This window comes from Biomphalaria glabrata, chromosome 12 (genome assembly GCF_947242115.1).
Source record: "Biomphalaria glabrata chromosome 12, xgBioGlab47.1, whole genome shotgun sequence".
Taxonomy (NCBI): domain Eukaryota; kingdom Metazoa; phylum Mollusca; class Gastropoda; family Planorbidae; genus Biomphalaria; species Biomphalaria glabrata.
The window spans coordinates 7859841-7879347 of NC_074722.1; the positions used below are offsets into that span (position 1 = coordinate 7859841).

At 38.9% G+C, this 19507-nt stretch overlaps 1 protein-coding gene across 1 annotated transcript; it reads left to right on the forward strand.

The window, feature by feature from the left end:
• The first annotated feature begins 1316 nt into the window (after positions 1 to 1316).
• On the forward strand, positions 1317 to 19485 carry LOC106061023 (N-sulphoglucosamine sulphohydrolase-like). The gene is made up of 10 exons (XM_056007005.1): positions 1317 to 1548; positions 3934 to 4069; positions 9335 to 9468; positions 11446 to 11596; positions 11711 to 11943; positions 13042 to 13211; positions 13803 to 13991; positions 15375 to 15488; positions 17077 to 17190; positions 18362 to 19485. The coding sequence occupies exons 1-10, from the start codon at positions 1458 to 1460 to the stop codon at positions 18509 to 18511; spliced, it is 1482 nt and encodes a 493-aa protein (XP_055862980.1). The 5' UTR covers positions 1317 to 1457; the 3' UTR covers positions 18512 to 19485.
• The last annotated feature ends 22 nt before the right edge of the window (positions 19486 to 19507 follow it).

A 19507-nucleotide genomic window follows, 5' to 3' on the forward strand; every position in this document is an offset into this window, starting at 1 on the left:
AAAGAGAAAAAGCTAATTAGTATGCATTATAAGTTAGACCTAATTTAAAATGAATAGTAATCTTATAAATTCCATTTTCCTAAACTTTCATTTTATTCAGCAATTTTAAAAAATTAGATCACTATAAGACATCAGTTAGTCCAGGGGAGGCGCGGTGGCTGAGCGGTAAAGCGCTTGGCTTCCGAACCTGGGGTCCCGGTTTCGAATCCTGGTGAAGACTGGGATTTTTAACTTTTGGAATCTTTGGGCGCCACTCAGCTCTAATGGGTACCTGACATTAGTTGGGGAAAAGTAAAGGCGGTTGGTCGTGGTGCTGGCTACATGACACACTCGTTAACCGTAGGCCACAAAAACAGATGAACTTTACATCATCTGCCCTATAGACCTATAGACAAGGTCTGAAAGGGGAACCAGTTAGGCCAGGTTCACATCTAACTTTACATTCACTTTCACCTATCCTTTGATGTGGTGGACCGTTTCTCCATTCTTATCTCTCATTTGTCTTTGATATAATTAAATTCGGATGTTCTTTCTGAAAATATTGAAGCCTGCCTGGGTGGACCACTTCGGGGGCCGATTTTGAGTTTGTGTTTCCACACACACTGTCTTTTGTAACCTTGTTATATTTGAAATGAATATGTCGACTGAACTGGTAAACCCATTTTCACATTACTTTTATTTTCGTATCACATTTCTTAAATGTGAAGGGAATATTCTCATATTTGATCTAAATTCAGTCCAGTAGATCAGTAATACCCAACCCAAACTAAGGCCCGCGGGTCATATCCGGCTAGTTATCTATAATGATGATAGATTTGTTTGTGTAACGATGAACTTCACATATCCCCCTTTGGCTACGCCCATGGACTTAGCTATTGTTTGCTTTAGCTTTTCTAAGGCTATTGCTTGAATTCTTGTAGATAAACGTTGTCAATGGAGCCCAGCGACTTTTATTTGGGAGTTCAGCGAACCTCAACCCTTGCCGCACTGGGCTAAGTACATAGAATTAGGTAACTTTAGCTATACATTTAACCCCCACACGGCTACGCCCATTTAAAGCAGTTTTTTAGACTTCACTTTTTTGGCGGCACGGACAGAAACAAAAAACTCACCTTGAATCCCCAACCTTCTGTGTTTCCTGGTCCAACATAAATAGAGTCACCCCATTTGGTCAACTATACAAACAAATGTTGGGTAACGAGCCCTAAGTCATAGGTCATAGGTCAAGATTATGTTCGTACTATGAAAAAAGAAAAGTAAGACTTAACACTTTATCAGCTATGCATGTCACTGCGATCATAGTGAAAGACAAAATGACATATTTTGGAAAGAAATACTTTGGCCGATAAAAGCTATTTTTTTCAGCTGATAATTTTTAGTTTTCGAATATAAATTTGTCTATCTATCAGATTATCCAGACGCAAGAGTCTAGATCTTAACGTGTTTTGTGAATAAGGATGACTAGGAACTTCATTAACTATGTTTTCGGGATATATATTTTATCCCTTATAGTTTTAGTCGACTCGAAGGGAGTACTTCTGATCATAGGTAAGCTTAAACAAAACCCCAAATGTCCGCGGAGTCTTGGAGGATACGAGCCTGCCCGAAGTGGAATCCATTGTTTCCTATTTTATCTACAAAATTAAGGGTTCCGTCAAAACCTAAGATAGTTACGTCTAATCTCGTCGAACACGTTCGTTACTGTTGATGTGTGTTTTATATAGGTTGCACCACTCGGTGTTTGGGAGTAACATCCCTTGTAACTGTTGTTGTCAACCAAGATGGCGTAAGATTAAACAACTGATTTGTTGTATTTATACCTAGAGTTATGTTATTATTCATTCATGTTAATTAACAGTTACAACAGACTTAAACTCTCCTAAGTCATTGGTTTTCATGGCTGGTTTAGGCAACCCGTTCCAAGCTATAAAGGCACTAGGGAAGAAGAAGCACTTACATGAATATGTCCTAGTATAGCCGCGGCATAGGGACAATAAATTATACAACTAGCTGAGCATTTTATTAGCTTGTGTTTTTGTGTTTGTAAGTTATGGTTCAGTGTTTTGTGTATTATTCTTTGCTACCTTAATTATAAGTGAACTGTCCTGAAGTGTCTCAAAATTTAATAATTTTACTATTGGTATAACTCTAGCCACATGTGAATATTCGATTGTTATAAACCTCACGTTTGTGTTGTTTGTTTTCTTAAGTTATGTTTTCTTGAGTCGAGCCTTCCAAAACAGAGGATGCATATATGATATACTTCTACAGGTCGAACCAAAGTTAATTTGCATTTTTTGTGTGTTCTTGTTTGATTTGTGAACATTTCTTTTACTAAACCTTAATGTTTCTTTTTTGTTGAAGTTCGTCAGTATGGAAGGAAATCTATGACATTCATACTATCAATGATTAATTAATATCAAGTGAAGTAGTGCTTATAGTCATACCATACCTAATGGTGCAAGATAATGAAGGTATTTATGAATAAAAAGTAGGCCTAACGTGAAATTTAAAGGAATCCAAATCAACACCTTTTGAGGTCAGCTGCGGTGTCAAACAGGGATGCGTGCTTGCACCTACTCAAATTCTGTTTCTGCCTACTGCAGTATCTTTACAGCGACTCAAAAGGAGATGTCAATGATCGTACACTATCCTCTTGAATACTTCACTGTATTCAGATTGAGGGCCCAAACTAAAGTTTGAAAGGTAACCAGGGAACTACTCCTCTCTGAGGGCGCAACTATTGTTGGTCAATCTGCTTTTCAGCTTCATACCCACGGTTGACAGACTGGTGCATTCCAGAAATTTGATCAAATTAAAACCATAGAACATCCACAAGAAAAAACATTGAAAAAAACTTTAACAAATAAACAAACAAAGCTTATATGAAACGTACTTGGATCAGTTTGGACCAGTCATGTAATTACATTTGTAATAGATCTAGACTAACGATAAAAAGCATTTATAAAAATAAATTTAAAATAAAAAAGGGGAAAGACCTGATTTCGAACTTGTGGGCTAAAGCCTTCTCAGGCTACTCAAGCCAACGCGGTAACCATGTCTGCTAGTGAAGAATCTATGAACATGGAAGATTGTCATCTATTGCTTTCTATTTCATGTTTGTGTTCACTAAGCTTGAGACGGCTGCCTAATATAGAGGTATTGATTTAGCTTACAACACCACTTCAGTACTATTTCTTTCCTTTGTTTGACGTACCAAACAAAGTAATTTATTACAAATAGTTAATTAATTTATTGGTTAATTTTTTTTTATTGATTGTTGTGTTGTCAGGTAAAAGAAATAATTGTGCAAAATTTCAGCTTGATCCAAGATTGGGTGTGGGGAAATAACGTGTACAAGCTTTTGGCCAGACAGACAGATTCACAGACAGACTTGATATGAGCTTTGTAAAACTACAAGCACCGCACATTACGTGTCCAGTAATGGCCAAAGCCTGGAAATAGTTAAGAATGTCTCTTGCCCTCGCTCCATCATCTCCAATTAGGTGTTACTGGGAAAAGACATCAATAGTAGGTCAGCCAAGACAATACTTTGATGGACTAACACTACTAAATCCTTACTATACCGGACCTGTGTCTTGAGCGCTCTGTGACACAGTGGTAACTCAAGGTCCACTAACTCTTAGCAAGATATAGAACGACTAACGGTGCCTCAGTAACTACGTTAGTAGCACCCGTTATTTGAAAGAGATTCAGTTAAATCAAATTACATAGAGAAATGGAGAAAGACGGTCAACAGATCTAGGGTAGTGCCCCAAACGGTCCAACAGACTAAGGGATAGGTGAAGGGAGATCACCCTTTTTCCGTAGTTATTACTTTTACAAATACACTTTTTCCCACAACGTTATTTTCCATTGTTGCAGATCTAGATTCATACTATTAGTACTGTTTTTTTTTTTTGTTTTTCAAAGGCGGCGACACAGGTTTGGAGCTTGGTGCTTATAACAATTCTGACGTGTCTACGCAAAGCATCGACCGACTGGCCATCAATGGCGTATTGTTTAAACGGGCCTACACAAGCTCTGTCAGCGGCGGCTCTTCAAGCAGGTAAAAGGAATTTAAAAAAAGCGTGTTTGAATGCGTATATTTCTGGCGTGAAAGAAAAGTGTGAGCACTTCAGAGAAGAAGAGGATGCACATAAGGGTTGCTATGAGAGGTTGCCATGAGGGTTGCTATGAGAGGTTGCCATGAGGGTTGCTATGAGAGGATGCACATGAGGGTTGCTATGAGAGGTTGCCATGAGGGTTGCTATGAGAGGATGCACATGAGGGTTGCTATGAGAGGTTGCCATGAGAGTTGCTATGAGAGGATGCACATGAGGGTTGCTATGAGAGGATGCACATGAGGGTTGCTATGAGAGGATGCACATGAGGGTTGCTATGAGAGGTTGCCTTGAGGGTTGCTATGACAGGATGCACATGAGGGTTGCTATGAGAGGTTGCACATGAGGGTTGCTATGAGAGGTTGCACATGAGGGTTGCTATGAGAGGTTGCCATGAGGGTTGCTATGAGAGGATGCACATGAGGGTTGCTATGAGAGGTTGCCATGAGGGTTGCTTTGAGAGGTTGCCATGAGGGTTGCTATGAGAGGATGCACATGAGGGTTGCTATGAGAGGATGCACATGCGGGTTGCTATGAGAGGATGCACATGAGGGTTGCTATGAGAGGATGCACATGAGGGTTGCTATGAGAGGATGCACATGAGGGTTGCTATGAGAGGTTGCCATGAGGGTTGCTATGAGAGGATGCACATGAGGGTTGCTATGAGAGTATGCACATGAGGGTTGCTATGAGAGGATGCACATGAGGGTTGCTATGAGAGTATGCACATGAGGGTTGCTATGAGAGGATGCACATGAGGGTTGCTATGAGAGGTTGCCATGAGGGTTGTCAATACTTGTTCAGGTTTAAGGTCAATATTCAGTTCCTTAAAATTAGTGTATTTGTATTTAACGAAAACGGAACGGTCATTAAGGAAATAAAGCAATAAAAATGAAACGATTCCAATATTTCGATACCTGAATATATCGATGAAACATTCTCTTTGGTTCGCTAGTTAAGATAGAATCGAATTAGGATTTGATTTCGATTCTTTCTAATAGAAACGAAGGTTTGCGTTTTTTCTGCCAACGTTACTGTTTTATACGAGCAAATTAACAACTGATAATATCATACATCAAAAAGTTCGGGCCTTCTGTAAGTTAGCTATAGGCATTGCTAGATGCAGGTGTTCACCATATGTAAAATGAAGCTATAGGCATGCTAAATGCTGGTATTTTAACCTTCGTGGAATGAAGGTATAAATATGCAAGATGTTGGTGTTCTAGATACGTGGAATGAAGGAGGTAAGCTCCATCTCAACTGACAAAGAACATCGAGCCTAACGGAAAAAAATGCCTGTCCCGACAACTTTTCAGGGCCTTTTAACTATGTTAAAATTTTACATCACATCATCTTTCTTATTTCATCTAAACACCCTTCACTTTACATTACAACATCTTTCTTATTTCATCTTAACACACTTCACTTTACATCACAACATCTTTCTTATTTCATCTTAACACCCTTCACCTTACATCACAACATCTTTCTTATTTCATCTAAACATCCTTCACTTTACATCACAACATCTTTCTTATTTCATCTAAACACCCTTCACTTTAAATCACAACATCTTTCTTATTTTATCTAAACATCCTTCACATTACATCACAACATCTTTCTTATTTTATCTAAACACCCTTCACTTTACATCACATCTTTCTTATTTCATCTTAACACCCTTCACCTTACATCACAACATCTTTCTTATTTCATCTAAACACCCTTCACTTTATATCACATCTTTCTTATTTCATCTTAAAACCCTTCACTTTACATCACAACATCTTTCTTATTTCATCTTAACACCCTTCACCTTACATCACAACATCTTTCTTATTTCATCTAAACATCCTTCACTTTACATCACAACATCTTTCTTATTTCATCTAAACATCCTTCACTTTACATCACAACATCTTTCTTATTTCATCTTCACACCATTCACTTTACATCACAACATCTTTCTTATTTCATCTTCACACCCTTCCCTTTACATCACAACATCTTTCTTATTTCATCTTAACACCTTTCACCTTACATCACAACATCTTTCTTATTTCATCTTAACACCCTTCACCTTACATCACATCATCTTTTTTATTTCATCTTAACATCCTTCACCTTACATCACAACATATTTCCCCTTAAATCAAACCATCCTTCACATTTCATCACATTTTTTTTTCATCTCGCATCTCACCGTTCTACGTCAAATTATTTTACATCAGAATCTGAACCCTCTTTTGATTGCGCCTCTGAAAATATCAGACTTTGAGTTTATGAAAAGGGAAAGTGGTAGGAGTGAAAAGCAATGTCTAAATTGGTTAGACACTGGTTTATTTATGGGTACAAGTTTGAGGTCCTTCTACTGCTAGTTTAGTTGTTTGAATTGCTCTATGGTCCCTTAAGTAGGCAGGAGGGTTACTTCTTTGTTTAGCTGATTGCTCCATAGAGAGTACATTGTCCCTAAACGTCTATTGATATCACCTTTTGTGTGTCTTTCTAGTTCGTGTACTACATACGTGAATCTTGCGGTTATCAACAACTTATCGTCCACAGTGACTTGCACGTTTTCTGCTATATCACGTCGTTACCTGATAGATTGACATACTCGGAATGTGACAGTGTCTAGAAATAGAAAATGGTCACTTTGATTGGTTGGGGGGGGGGGGGTAGAGAAGTTAAAAATAAAAAGTAGGTCAATGTCATAACCAAAAAGTGCTAGTGTCATTCAGTTTAGGCATATGTATCTAAAACGTACACGAACTGTTCATTTTCGTGATTTAGCTCCAACTAAATAGCACCCCCCCATTTCCTCCACTATGTCCGGACATATTTAAAGTACAAAAAAACGAATTGTTTGAGGGTTGAGGTATACGCACAAGTTACTATTATGACAACTTGCTGGTAAAGGATGGTTTGAAGGCGGCCTTTCTTTTAGGGCCAGAAAACTATTTTATGTGCGTTGCAGTTATAAATCTAGCATTGAGTATTACTGAAATAAAAGCACATTAAGTCCCAATGGGACACAACTTCAATCTTTTAACAAGAAAAAAACAAAAATAAACTTTAAAAAAAAAAGACGATACCTCCTTTTTACAACTTTTAGAGCGATTTTTTTTTCTCTTAATAACTAATGAATGTTAGTTTAACAAATGGAACATTTATTACCTCTCCTATCTCTCTAGCCAAGTTTAAATTTATTTCTTTTTATACTTTGAAAAAATTATAACAGTTAAACTTGAGCTTTCCCAGGGTGTCCAACGAGCTCGTAATTCTTTTTCCAACGATACACAGCAACTGTCTAATTTCTATTTTAAAATCATTAGAGCCGTTTTCGATATCCATGTCCAGGTTTATTCCCACCCACCCAGAAGGTTCCACGAAAGTACGAGCTGAATAGAGGTATTCTAATAAGTGACGTCGTTTCAATTTCTAACTAGAACCGTTCATACAGTTTTTTGCTTCATGACTGATGCGCATGCAACAAGATCGATTCATTTCATTCTATACAGAATTAAATTAACAAAGCATCCTATATCACTCGAGCTTGTTGAAAAACTTTTTTCATGAAATAGGATTTTCCAAATTCTTAAAGACGATGTGCACCCATTAAACCACGGTTACATCAGATCTGGACGAAGTTGTCGGCTCCACTCTATTAAGGCTAAGATTTAAAAACTCCTTTATTCCACTTTCAGACATGGTGTTTCAATGTCACTAGTCGTCAACGCGAAGTACTTAGAAGCCAAATTCCTAAAGCGCTTGTCGTGTATGTGTGTGTATGTTGCGTATCTATGTGAATGTTGTTCTTGTTTGCATCTCTAGTGTTATTGTTATAAGGGTAATGCTGAGGTGGGCACTTGTAGTCAAACTGAATTGTCATTTGTGTGAACCAATACAATTATCTTATGTTATAAGCTTGCCAGGTGTCTGTAAAACTATTTGTACATTAAGAATACCATTGCACGACCCACCTCTCGGATTGTAAAATGTTTTTACATGTTTCGGATGTTACTTTAGAGTTGAAGATATACTTCCTAGTCCAAAACCTCCCACAGGACGACGGGAGATGGGAGCGGGCAGGGTTTGAACCCGGGACCATCGATAAAGCCAAACGTCAGTCCAGCGCAAACCGCACTACCAGGCAGCCATCCGTGCATTGTACAGCTAAACTCTTGATTAATCCTAAGAATACGTGATAGGAGGGTGTGTGTTTCTCAGAAGGTCGACTATTTTATTTCTTTGGCCACAATACAACAAATGTGAGAACAAACAATTTTTAAAAAAATGTTGTTTGATTTAATAGCGTCTTCACAAATCGAACACAAACCTTCTTATCTTCTTATCTTATATAATACAGACGTTACTTCAAAAAAGAAGATGATTACGTCCTACGCGTCATGCATTTAGTCATGCATATTAACCAATGACTTAAATTCAGCCAAGTCACTGGTTTTCCTGGCTAGCTCAGGCAACCCATTCCATGCTCTAATAGCACTAGGGAAGAAGGAGTATTTGTACAAATTTGTCCTAGCATATGGGATGAGGAATGTGCCTTTATCTTTGTGTCTTTCAGAGTATTTTATTAAATTTTGTTTTTGTATTTGAAGATTATGGTTCAGTGTTTTATGTATGATTGCTACTTTACTTTTGAGCCTTCTGTCTTGAAGGCTTTCTAAATTTAGTGATTTTACTAAAGGTGTTACTCTAGTCAAATGTGAATATTCGTTTGTTATGAATCTCACTGCTCTATTTTGTGTCTGTTCCAGTTTTTTTATGTTTTCTTGAGTTGAGGGGTCCCAAACGGAGGATGCACATTCTATTATTGGCCTAACCAAGGTTAAATAACATTTTAGTTTTATGTTCTTATTTGATTTATAGAAATTTCTTTTAATAAATCCTAATGCTTTGTTTGATTTTTTTGTAGTTTCATCAATATGTGGATTCCATGACAGTTTTTCATTTATTATGCCTTCTGCATGAAGGCAAGGGAATGGAAGCTGGAAGGTTTGAGCTCAGGACCATCCTGACGGCAGTTCGGAGAGCATACTACATGACCAAGCAGCATTTTCCCTCAGATTACCCTGCTATACGCATGCGTTAAATATCATGGCATCTCCTTGTACTCAATTCTTAGTTTCCGAGACAAAGAGAATGAGACATCATTTTTTTTAATTAAGATCATCTGCTTAATTGAATTTCAGGTCTGAAATCCTGACAGGGATCCCGGCTCACCAAAATGGGATGTTTGGACCTCACTCCCTGCCTTCTTATTTTAGAACCTATGATGATGTCGTAAGCATTTCTAAAATGTTGTCAGCGGAAGGTGTCGCCACAGGTAGGCCTACGCTGTCACGTGATGTGAAATGACCAGTTGTATTTAATAGCTATACACATGTAGGCAGGCCTACACGTGTGTGTGTGTGTGTGAAGGAGAGAGACGAGAGAGAGAGGGAGAGAGACAGAGAGAGCTTTTGAGATATCAACGTGACGGATGGGCAGACGTACAGCACAATATATTATTATAAACCTGGTGGTGGCACTGATGGGGGTAGTGGTGTGTGTGTAGTCAACCGACGCAAATCGCCCCAGGCTAGCGCTAGACGAGCAGTCAACCGTGAAGAGTTACGCCAGTCAGCCGAGACGAGTGTCAACATGACGGTTCGAGAGGGATCGGCGTCGTGAACAGAGCTCAGGAGCGTCTCGGGGCAGGACGGTCTTAGGCGTGGGCCCCGCGCTTTCATAGGCGCCGCGCTAATTATATGTTTAATTATTAAATTGCAGAATATTTACGAAAAAGTCATGGAAATCTCCAGAATTTATTAAAATCTCCTGAAAACTCTTAAAAATCTCCTTAAAAATAGTCAAAATAGTCATTTGTGGGTTTCACTCATTGCGGAGAACGCCAATCCTACGCGCGATAAAAGAAAAAAGGCATTGTCAGCTTTCATGTAATAAAAATGTAATAATCGGATGAATTTTCACCTTCATCGGAAGTTACAATTCTTTATTTACTTTTATAGTCACTGGCATATAAATATGCCATAGGTTGCAAGGTTAGTAAATTAAAGTTAATATTTTATCGCAATTTTGTTCTTAGTAAAGAATAAATAAAGTTCAAAGTCGAATTTTTTTTCTAATACAAAATCTTAATTTTCATTTATTACCCTTATTCCCACCCAGACTAGGCCCCGCGCAATCAGTTTCGCATAGGGTCCCGCATTTGTTAGGACCGGCCCTGTCTCGAGGGATGTATTCATCTGACCACCCAGAATGGTCGAGCGACGTTCTGTCCGGTTCTAGAAGGCCAGCAGGGACCCTATATAAAGAGCGAAGGTATCAGATCTTTACGACGGCTTAGTACAATTCCAGGACGAGACGGAGAGACCAGAGCAAGAGTTGATACGGCGGTACGGCGATTAACAGAGAGATATTTGTACAGTCTTGTGTTAAGTGCTGCCAATTGTACAGTATTGGCTGTTATTTTATTGACATTAAACTATTACGTTATTTGGAGCCCTGAGTTGTCAAGTTCTTTCTGTTGGTGGTGTCGTGTGGTGCAGCTTATAGAGAGCCTGGACAGGGATATTCGTAACATTTATATATATGATATCTTTTCACTAAAATTGGACCGGGGGGGGGGGATAAAAGCTAAAACTTTCTCTGCCGTGAATGAAATTGATAAATTTAATCAGTTCTCGTCTGATATACCAAGTATATGAAGCTATCTTAGTTTGGCACGCGAATCCTACATGCTTTCTCTCTGGCTCTAGTATATGTCTTCATGTAAAGTGTTGTTAACTATCTTTAGTACTAAAGGAATGTTCAACTCATTGGGATGTCCAAGAAACGGAAACGATCACTAAAAGAAAGAGAGAGAGAGAGAAAGAGAAAACAAAATAGTGACAAGGCGAAAGAGAACGAGGGGAAAAAAGGAAGGAGAAGAGAAGGGAAAAGAGAAGATAGAAAAAGAAGTAAAGAAAATGAGAACAAATGAGAGAAAAATAGAGAGAGAGAGCGAAAAAGAGAAAGAAAGAAAGAATGAGGAAAAAAAAAAGAGAAAAAGTGAGAGCCAAAGAGAGCAAAAAAAAAAAAAGAGAAAGAGAAAGTTAGAAAACAAGAAATCAAGAAAGTGCAAGAGAAAAAAGAAAGTGTGAATGAAAGAGAAAGAGGGAGAGAAAAAGAGAGAGAAAGAGAAAGAAAGAGAGAGAAGGAGAGAAAAAAATATAAAGAGTGTTAGAAATAAAGCACATATGGTATTACTCTACATGCAGAGATAGAACTAAACGCCTTGCCCTTGCCTACGTGTTGACAGGTATAATAGGTCTTGAAAGCCTGGGCCCTGAATCTGTATTTGGATTTAATTATCGACAGACGGACTCCAATCACGATGACCTGAGCATAAGCCGAAATATTTCCTTCATCAGCAGCTACGTTAAGGACTTCCTGACACAACACAGGCGAGAGTGAGTAGTTTGACATTAACTGAAGTCATGTGTACCGTATTCCATCTTATCTACGTTATTGTAAATCCAGACTGTATACACAATAGTAACGCATACTTCTATTTTTACTTTCAGAAATTTTTTTCTGGTTGTTTCCCTTGGAGACGCTGAGAGATGTAGGCGACCAGAGTACGGGCAGTTTTGCGAGGACTTTGGAGACGAACAGGATCCAGCGGGCAGCATCCCTGGCTGGAAGCCTTCGACCTACAACGCCAGCTCGCTTCGCCTCCCCTACTACATCCCAGACCTGGAGGATGCCAGAGAAGATCTGGCAAGCCTGTACCGCAGTATAAACAGACTTGATCAAGGTCATGTACAACCTTTCATACAAACACAAAATGAAAGATCCGATTAAGTGAATGACCTTGAAAAAATCCATTAGGGAATCGGAGTGTCTATTATCCCATTTGCCGTTAGAAAAGATTTCCCCGAACGGACAGGCGTAGACCTGGAGCTGTTCTGAAGGTTCCACATTGGTAGCGACCATTACTACAATTGTACCATAGCCTGAATAACCAGATGCACCAAATTAATTGTTTTAATTCTGTCTATAAAAGGATTCCATGCTAAAAGACATGTCCACCTATCTGTGGTGGATGTCCTCTTTCTGGCAGGCGTTGGCTTTAAGTGCGGAAATGTCCAGCTTTCACCCTTTTGTTAACGTCATTTATTTTGAGGCGCGGTGGCTGAGTGGTAAAGCGCTTGACTTCCAAAATGAGGGGTTCCAGGTTCGAATCCTGGGGAAAATGGGATTTTTAATTTCGGTTCGGAAGCCAAGCGCTTTACCGCACAGCCACCGCGCCTCCAATAAGTTAATTAAATATTTGTAAATAATTGTTTTGTTTGGTATCAAACAGGGGAAAGAAATCGTACTTGATTTATGCGATGGTATAAGTTGAATTATTTCCCTTTAGCCCTAAGTGACGATTTTTTAATGTATTAAAAAAAAATAGATCACCAAGATACCCACATCTTCCCTCCTCCTTGTACAACTTGTCCAAACAGGTGATAGGATCATCAGGTGAGAAAGCTAAAAGCTAAAAAAAAAATAATCAAAATATTTCTAATGTCTAGGTCAGTTGTCCATGAAATTACATAACTGACCCAAACTAATTTTTACAATTGCACGTTAATTTAAGCTTAGTTTTTTTTAATGTATTTTTGAATTTTTCTTGTTTCTCTTTCTTGCTCCATGTTACTTGATGTTATTAATACAAGCGAACATTGCACAATGCCTCACAATTTACACATTCAAAGAATAATGAAATCAATGAAAAAAAAAAGATGTAAATTAGTACACTTTTGTTGATTTTTTAATATATATTTTTGATTTCTGCTTTCAAATCTAATTAGCTTTGGACATAATAATGGTAATAAACCAATAAATGCTGAACTATATTTTACAGGTGTAGGGCTCATTATGAGTGCGTTGGTCAATGCGGGTCTCTTTGCAACCACACTGACCATTTTTACTTCTACTGGTGGAGTTGGATTTCCCGGAGCTAAATATAACGCACTGGACAGTGGTTCTCGAGTTCCTCTTATCATTGCGTCTTCAGGCTACAGCATTGGGCAGGTAGACAAATCAAACATTTAGCTCTTATGTTATAATACATTAGGAAATGAATGAATTAATAAAGCTTTTCTTCGAGTCTGAAGATTTAGAAGAGTACAATTTTTCACGTGGCTTCGCAGTCCCAGTTTTGAGATACATTTTTGCCAACATCCAGCGCAAACTTAACCGTTGTCCGCAGGTGGTCAATTTAGGTTTCTCTTTTCGCTGTCTGCGTTTCTCATCGGCAGTTAATTTTCATGACATCTTTTTCAGCCGCAAAAATGAAAAAAAAAAAACTTCAAAAGTTTCTGACACGTCGAAATTCAGATATATTTTTCTAAATCTCTTTTGTGGAGGACTCTTTCTTGTGGAGACCCCTGGGCTGTAGCCCCGACTGCCCTCCCTTAAATCCGGGCCTGAGCAATACAAGAAATAAGTAGAATGAGGACTTATCACCAGTTTCCAAGGAATTGATTTAAAATATAAAAATTTGTGTATGTTACTTGTTTATTATTCTTTTTTTTTTAATAACATAAAAATATAATTAAAAATACTAAATGTTAATCTAAATCCCTTAATTTAAACATCTATCTTTTTTTTTTTCGGTTGCAGGTGTCCGATGCTTTGGTCTCCACTTTAGATATCGCGCCGACAATCATGGACTATTTTGGTTTGCCTTTCCCAAAATATTCTATAGCCGGCAAGCAGGTAGTACCAACTGGCATATCTCTGGTTCCATTACTCACTGACCCAACAAAATCAGGCCATTCGTATGTTTTCTCTGCTCAAAATTTTCTGCAGGTAATAAAATATAGTGTGTTCTTACCTTACCTAGGATATTGAAGGTCTTAATGCCATTGTATTCGCGTTTCGGAACTCGTCATAAATCAACCAATCAAACCCGTCCTTCTAACAAATTGTATCGTATCTTAGAAAATACAGACGTCACTTCAAAAAGATGATAGCATCTTACGCGTGTTCCTGGGTCAATCTAGTCATGCATGTTAACATGGCTCTGCCAAGTCATTGATTTTCCTGGCTGACTCAGGCAATTCATTCCATGCTCTAATAGCACTTTGGAAGAAGGAATATTTGTACTAATTTGTCCTAGCATATTTTTGTGGGTGTGTATTTAAAGATTATGGTTCAATCATCAATGTTTTATGTATAATTGCTACTTTACTTTTAGACTTCTATCCTGATGTGTTTCTTCTTCCTCGTTCTCATTTTTATATTGGAGTGTTCAGATGACTAGACCAATATATGAGATGAACTGCACAGTGGTTTACAAATCAGGGAGCTCTCCATAGAGTTTTCTTCCTATTGGGGTGTTTTGAGGCCAGTATCTTTTACGGGCCTCTTGGTAAAGAGAACTCAATTTAATGATTTTACTAAAGATGTTATTTAATGAAATGTGAACATTCGTTTGCCATCGTGTTGGAGGATTGAACTAGAACGCAATAGCTTCATTATATTTCATTCCTGAGTTTGATCTTTGAGTTTTTGGCACATCTGCACAATTTAGACCATGTCGTGCCCGTAATCCTTCAAGGGTTACTCTCCCTTCATATCACAAGAGCTCAATTTTATACAGTTAGGTCATTAAAAGCAAGGTCTATTCACAGTTCAGATAGTAAAAATTTCTGAAGAAACATCCAAACATTATAAATGAAAACAAAACAATGGATGTTAATGATACCATCGATCAGATTATCGTTCTTATTAGATATGTCGCTCTATCATTCCTAAACATCGACATAACTTGGCACTGGCAGATTACCAATCGTAATAACTTAGCAGTATTGTAATCTACCACTCTTCGGGCAGGAGGTGCTCGTTAGTCTCATCTGGCTACCTGTTTAGGCTAAAGGAAACCGTAAACCTTTGTTGCCTTGTGGCTATACCCAAACATTGGAAAAGCTTTCGGGGTCCATGATGTCCATCCTGAGAATAAATCAGTGGCCAGCGACCCTTAGGCAGGCAGGACTAAGTACCTGCGACGCCCATGATCCCACACCTTTGTTACGTGGAGGGCGGGGGGACTGCTGTGTGGGCGACATTGTTCCGACTATGCTAAAGCCCAGGCATTCCATCTTATTTCTATGTGATGATCTATTGTCACTTCGAGACTAAAGGGGTCATAGAATCTAACACTCTTGACAGTAATTATTCCATATATTACAGGTCAATCAAGAATTCCCCATTCGAGCCATTAGAAATGACAGCTACACATTGATCTGGAATAAATGGGATACATTTCCAATAGCAGCCGAGATTTTCACCTCACTGACTTATACGGTATGTTAAATGTGACGAATACTAGAGACTTTACAGCAAGTTAATTTGACGACTATGCCTACTAGAGACATTACGGGAATATGACTTAGCGAGTAGCAGAGACTAGAATTACTAGAAGGTAACCGTAATCTCTATTTGTTTTATCAATAAATTAGTTCATTTATGAGAACGGCTTCAGGAGTCAACCCTGAGAAAAAATCTGGATACGGCGACCCTTAAGCAGCTTTGCAGCATACGTTGCTACACCCTGGCCGAGACTGCGACGCGCTGATACAAAACTGTATCTGCATATAACATTTACCGTTCCTTTGGAAACATCAGCAGCGTGGAAAGGGGGAAACTGTTGTGTGGGTGACATCGTTTCGTTCCGACCACAGCTTCTTCTTCCTCGTTCTAATTTTTATGTTGAAGCGTTCAGATGGCTAGGCCAATACATGAGATGAACTGAGCAGTGGTTTCCAAATCAGGGAGCTCTCCATATAGTTTTCTTTCTATTGGGGGTGTTTTGGGGCCAGTCTCTTGTACGGGCCTCATTGTAAAGAAAACAGTTTTGAAGGACATGGTCAGCATTCCCTGGTGACACTTCACAGTGGCAGATTTCCCTGGTGCCAGTTTTGACCCTCCGGTACATATGTTGTCTCATTCTGTTGTGTCCGGTCCTGAGTCGAAAGATTAGACGTTGATCTTGTCGGGATAGCTTATAAAAGGCATCATCTTTCTTGTGATTGAGCTTGTCCATTTCTCATTTATTTTATTTACCTCATTTCTTCTGGATAGAGTGAAATGTTAAATTGTGAGTCTGTTCCTACACTTAGTTAATGTGTCAGCCTTCTCATTTCCTTCTAGTTAGTTCTATATGTGCTGGTATCCATTGAATAAGTTTTTTTGCTGTCGTTGTTGAGCTTTATAAATGCTGACCTGCGTCGTTTTATATAGGAGGAATCAGAGTTACAAGCTTTGAGAATTGTTTTCGCATCGGTTAGGAAGACAATTTGACTGGACTGTGTGGGGTATTTGTATAATCATCCTCATTGACCACAGCCAATGCCCAAGCATTAATCTCATTTCTATGAGAGGATCCATAATCGCTTGGCGACTGGATGCTACATGGGGTGTGTTAGGCGCTTTCGAGCTGTGTATTACGCCCCATGTCGAACACTTTGTTGAAATGGTGCGGCACAGTGCGAATGCGTTCTAGAAATGGTGCGGCACAGTGCGAATGCGTTCTAGAAATGGTGCGGCACAGTGCGAATGTGTTCTAGAATTGGTGCGGCACTGTGCGAATGTGTTCTAGAAATGGTGGGGCACAGTGCGAATGCCTTCTAGAATTGGTGCGGCACAGTGCGAATGTGTTCTAGAATTGGTGCGGCACAGTGCGAATGTGTTCTAGAAATGGTGCGGCACAGTGCGAATGTGTTCTAGAAATGGTGCGGCACAGTGCGAATGTGTTCTAGAAATGGTGACTTCAAGGAGCCATTACAATAGATAGCAGACAATTTGAATGTTGCACGCCATTATTCTATATTTTCGTTTTATACATAGATCTAATTATACTTTGTTCACGTCAAGGCATTTCTGTATTTCTTAGTACCTGGTCAACCAGAGTAAAAGTCACCATCACTCGAACTGGTGGATAGAGCTGCCCAAATATCTTCACAGGGACCAGTATGAGTTGTATGATTTGACCAGTGACCCTTACGAGGTGAGTTCCAAGGAGTGACGTATGCACAAAATTATAAGCAGCCTTTTTTCCTCTTTCATGGGCCGCCAAAAAAAAATATGTATGATTTTAGTTCGTAACTACAATAGCTATTTATGGTTTTCCAATATGAAGCACCTCTGTTAAACGAATCCTGTTTTATGCAAATAGATCTACAACTAAACATTCTTTAACAAAAAATTCAGGACTTTATCTAGATCCGCAAATTATTAGGCAATAAATATAAGAGCCGACTATAGGCACTCAGTAAACACAACTCTGCTCGAGTCGGGTGTCGAACCTCGAGCCCCCTTCTAAGTAGCCAAGCCAAGTTCAAGCGCACTTGGCCTCTCGACCACGCGTCCCACCAATATAATAAAAGCATTCATATCAGGGCCGGCCTTAGGCATATGCAAACTAGGCAGAACGTAGGGGCTCTGATAAGTGGGGGCCTCGCAAAGGACTACACACATTTTGCATTAAATCTTAAACATAGCAAAACTTTATTACTTTTACCTTAGGTTTATTAACGTGAGTCTAGATTTAAGTTGTTAGAATGCCAATACCTTTTGAAAAATGTTGAGACCTAAAGTTCAATTTGGTGAATCAAAAGGAGATGCAGGTTCAAGCGATGCAGAGGAGCGTCATCATATTGACTTCGATTGGAAAAGATCTGAGCTAATGGTCATCTTCGATTACCAATAAAAACGTGTCGAAATCATATATTGGGTTATTTCGATATAGTTACCGAATTTTTTAAAATATAAATTACGTGATTTCAGGGTTTTTGTTGTTTATTTTGAATTTTCAATGGGGCCACCAAAGTCACCTAGGACCTTCAACTACCTAAGCCGGCCCTGTTCATGTGCAGCAAAATGTTTTAAAGAAATTTTTGCCAACGTTGGTTTGACACTAAATTCTCTTTATTAATTTTTATATGTAAATTATAGTTTGGTGAAAGCGGTAGTCTCAATAATTAATGCTCTATGTCTCTTTATCTATCCTTCCATTTACCCACACATGCCTCTCTCTCTCTCTCTCTCTCTCTCTCTCTCTCTCTCTCTCTCTCACCCTCTATCAAACGCAGGCTCGGTCATGGTGTCACTATTTCATGGTTTCCAATGTTCAAACTTCAAAATCGTGTCCATCAAAGTTTTTTTGTTTTGTCTTCTAGGTATACAACGTGGCTACTGAGCCTCGTTACAGCGACGTCTTTCAAGAATTACAAGCCCTTTTGAAGAGTTGGCAACTATCGACCTTTGACCCCTGGCTATGTTCGAGTGGCTTTATTAATATCAACGATAAATGTGTCAGCTATTTTTAAGCACAGTTGCCGCCCCCCCCCCCCCTTTTTTTTTTCACGACCTTTGGATTTGGTGTGATTTAACCGACACCATTCGTTAGAGGATGCCTCAACACTGAACTACAACGTCGCAGCAGTGGCGTAGCTAGGATGGGGGGAAGTGTGTTCAAATTGGAAAATCCCTCCGGGCCACTACTTAAGGGGGTCCCCAAATGAGTGCCAGAATTTTTTTTTTTTACATTAACTATTAAGCAAATGCCATGTTATCTTGCTATTCATGTTGTTATGTAAATTAGTGACCATGTTGCATGTATTCTACACATTAGACATAAATTTATTAAGAACATTATCGCATGTCTTGATGTTGAATACCAAAATGCACGGCCCCCTAATGAGGCCAAGCCAAAGGCCACCAAAATCCCTTGCTACGCCACTGCGTCGCGGATCTGTGACGTGGCTACGAGCTATTGGTCTCTACTGCCCACAGTTTGTGACGTTGCTGGTCAGAGTTCAGGCCTTCTGGAACGATGAGTCTCGAATTAACTCAGCCCTCACCATCAAAGTTTTAGTTAAGCATCTGCAAACCTTAACAAAATAATGAGACAAGGTTAAAGTGTGTGTGTGTGTGCAGGTGGGTGTTAGAGAGAGAATGAGTGGGAATGTGATTGAAACATAGATGTTTATATTTTATTAGTAAGGTCACAAAATTGATTTATAATATTCTTGTACATTTATACGAAAAATGAAATTAAGTCAAGGGAGCTAACGTGTGCTTCGGTGTTACCAACTGGATATAAGGAATTGAATGTATACACAATATTGTACCCTGTGTGATCTCTACATTTTATGCTTTGTTTTGTATTCTATTGTTATGTCTTAAATGTTTGTTATTCAATTGGTGGATGAATATAACATCTTGTCATCATTGTCTCCCGTCGTTCTCTCCTTTCTATCACAGACTTTCGTCTCTCCAAATAAAAAGAACATTTTGAACATGGAAGAGTTGGTTTTGTTCTA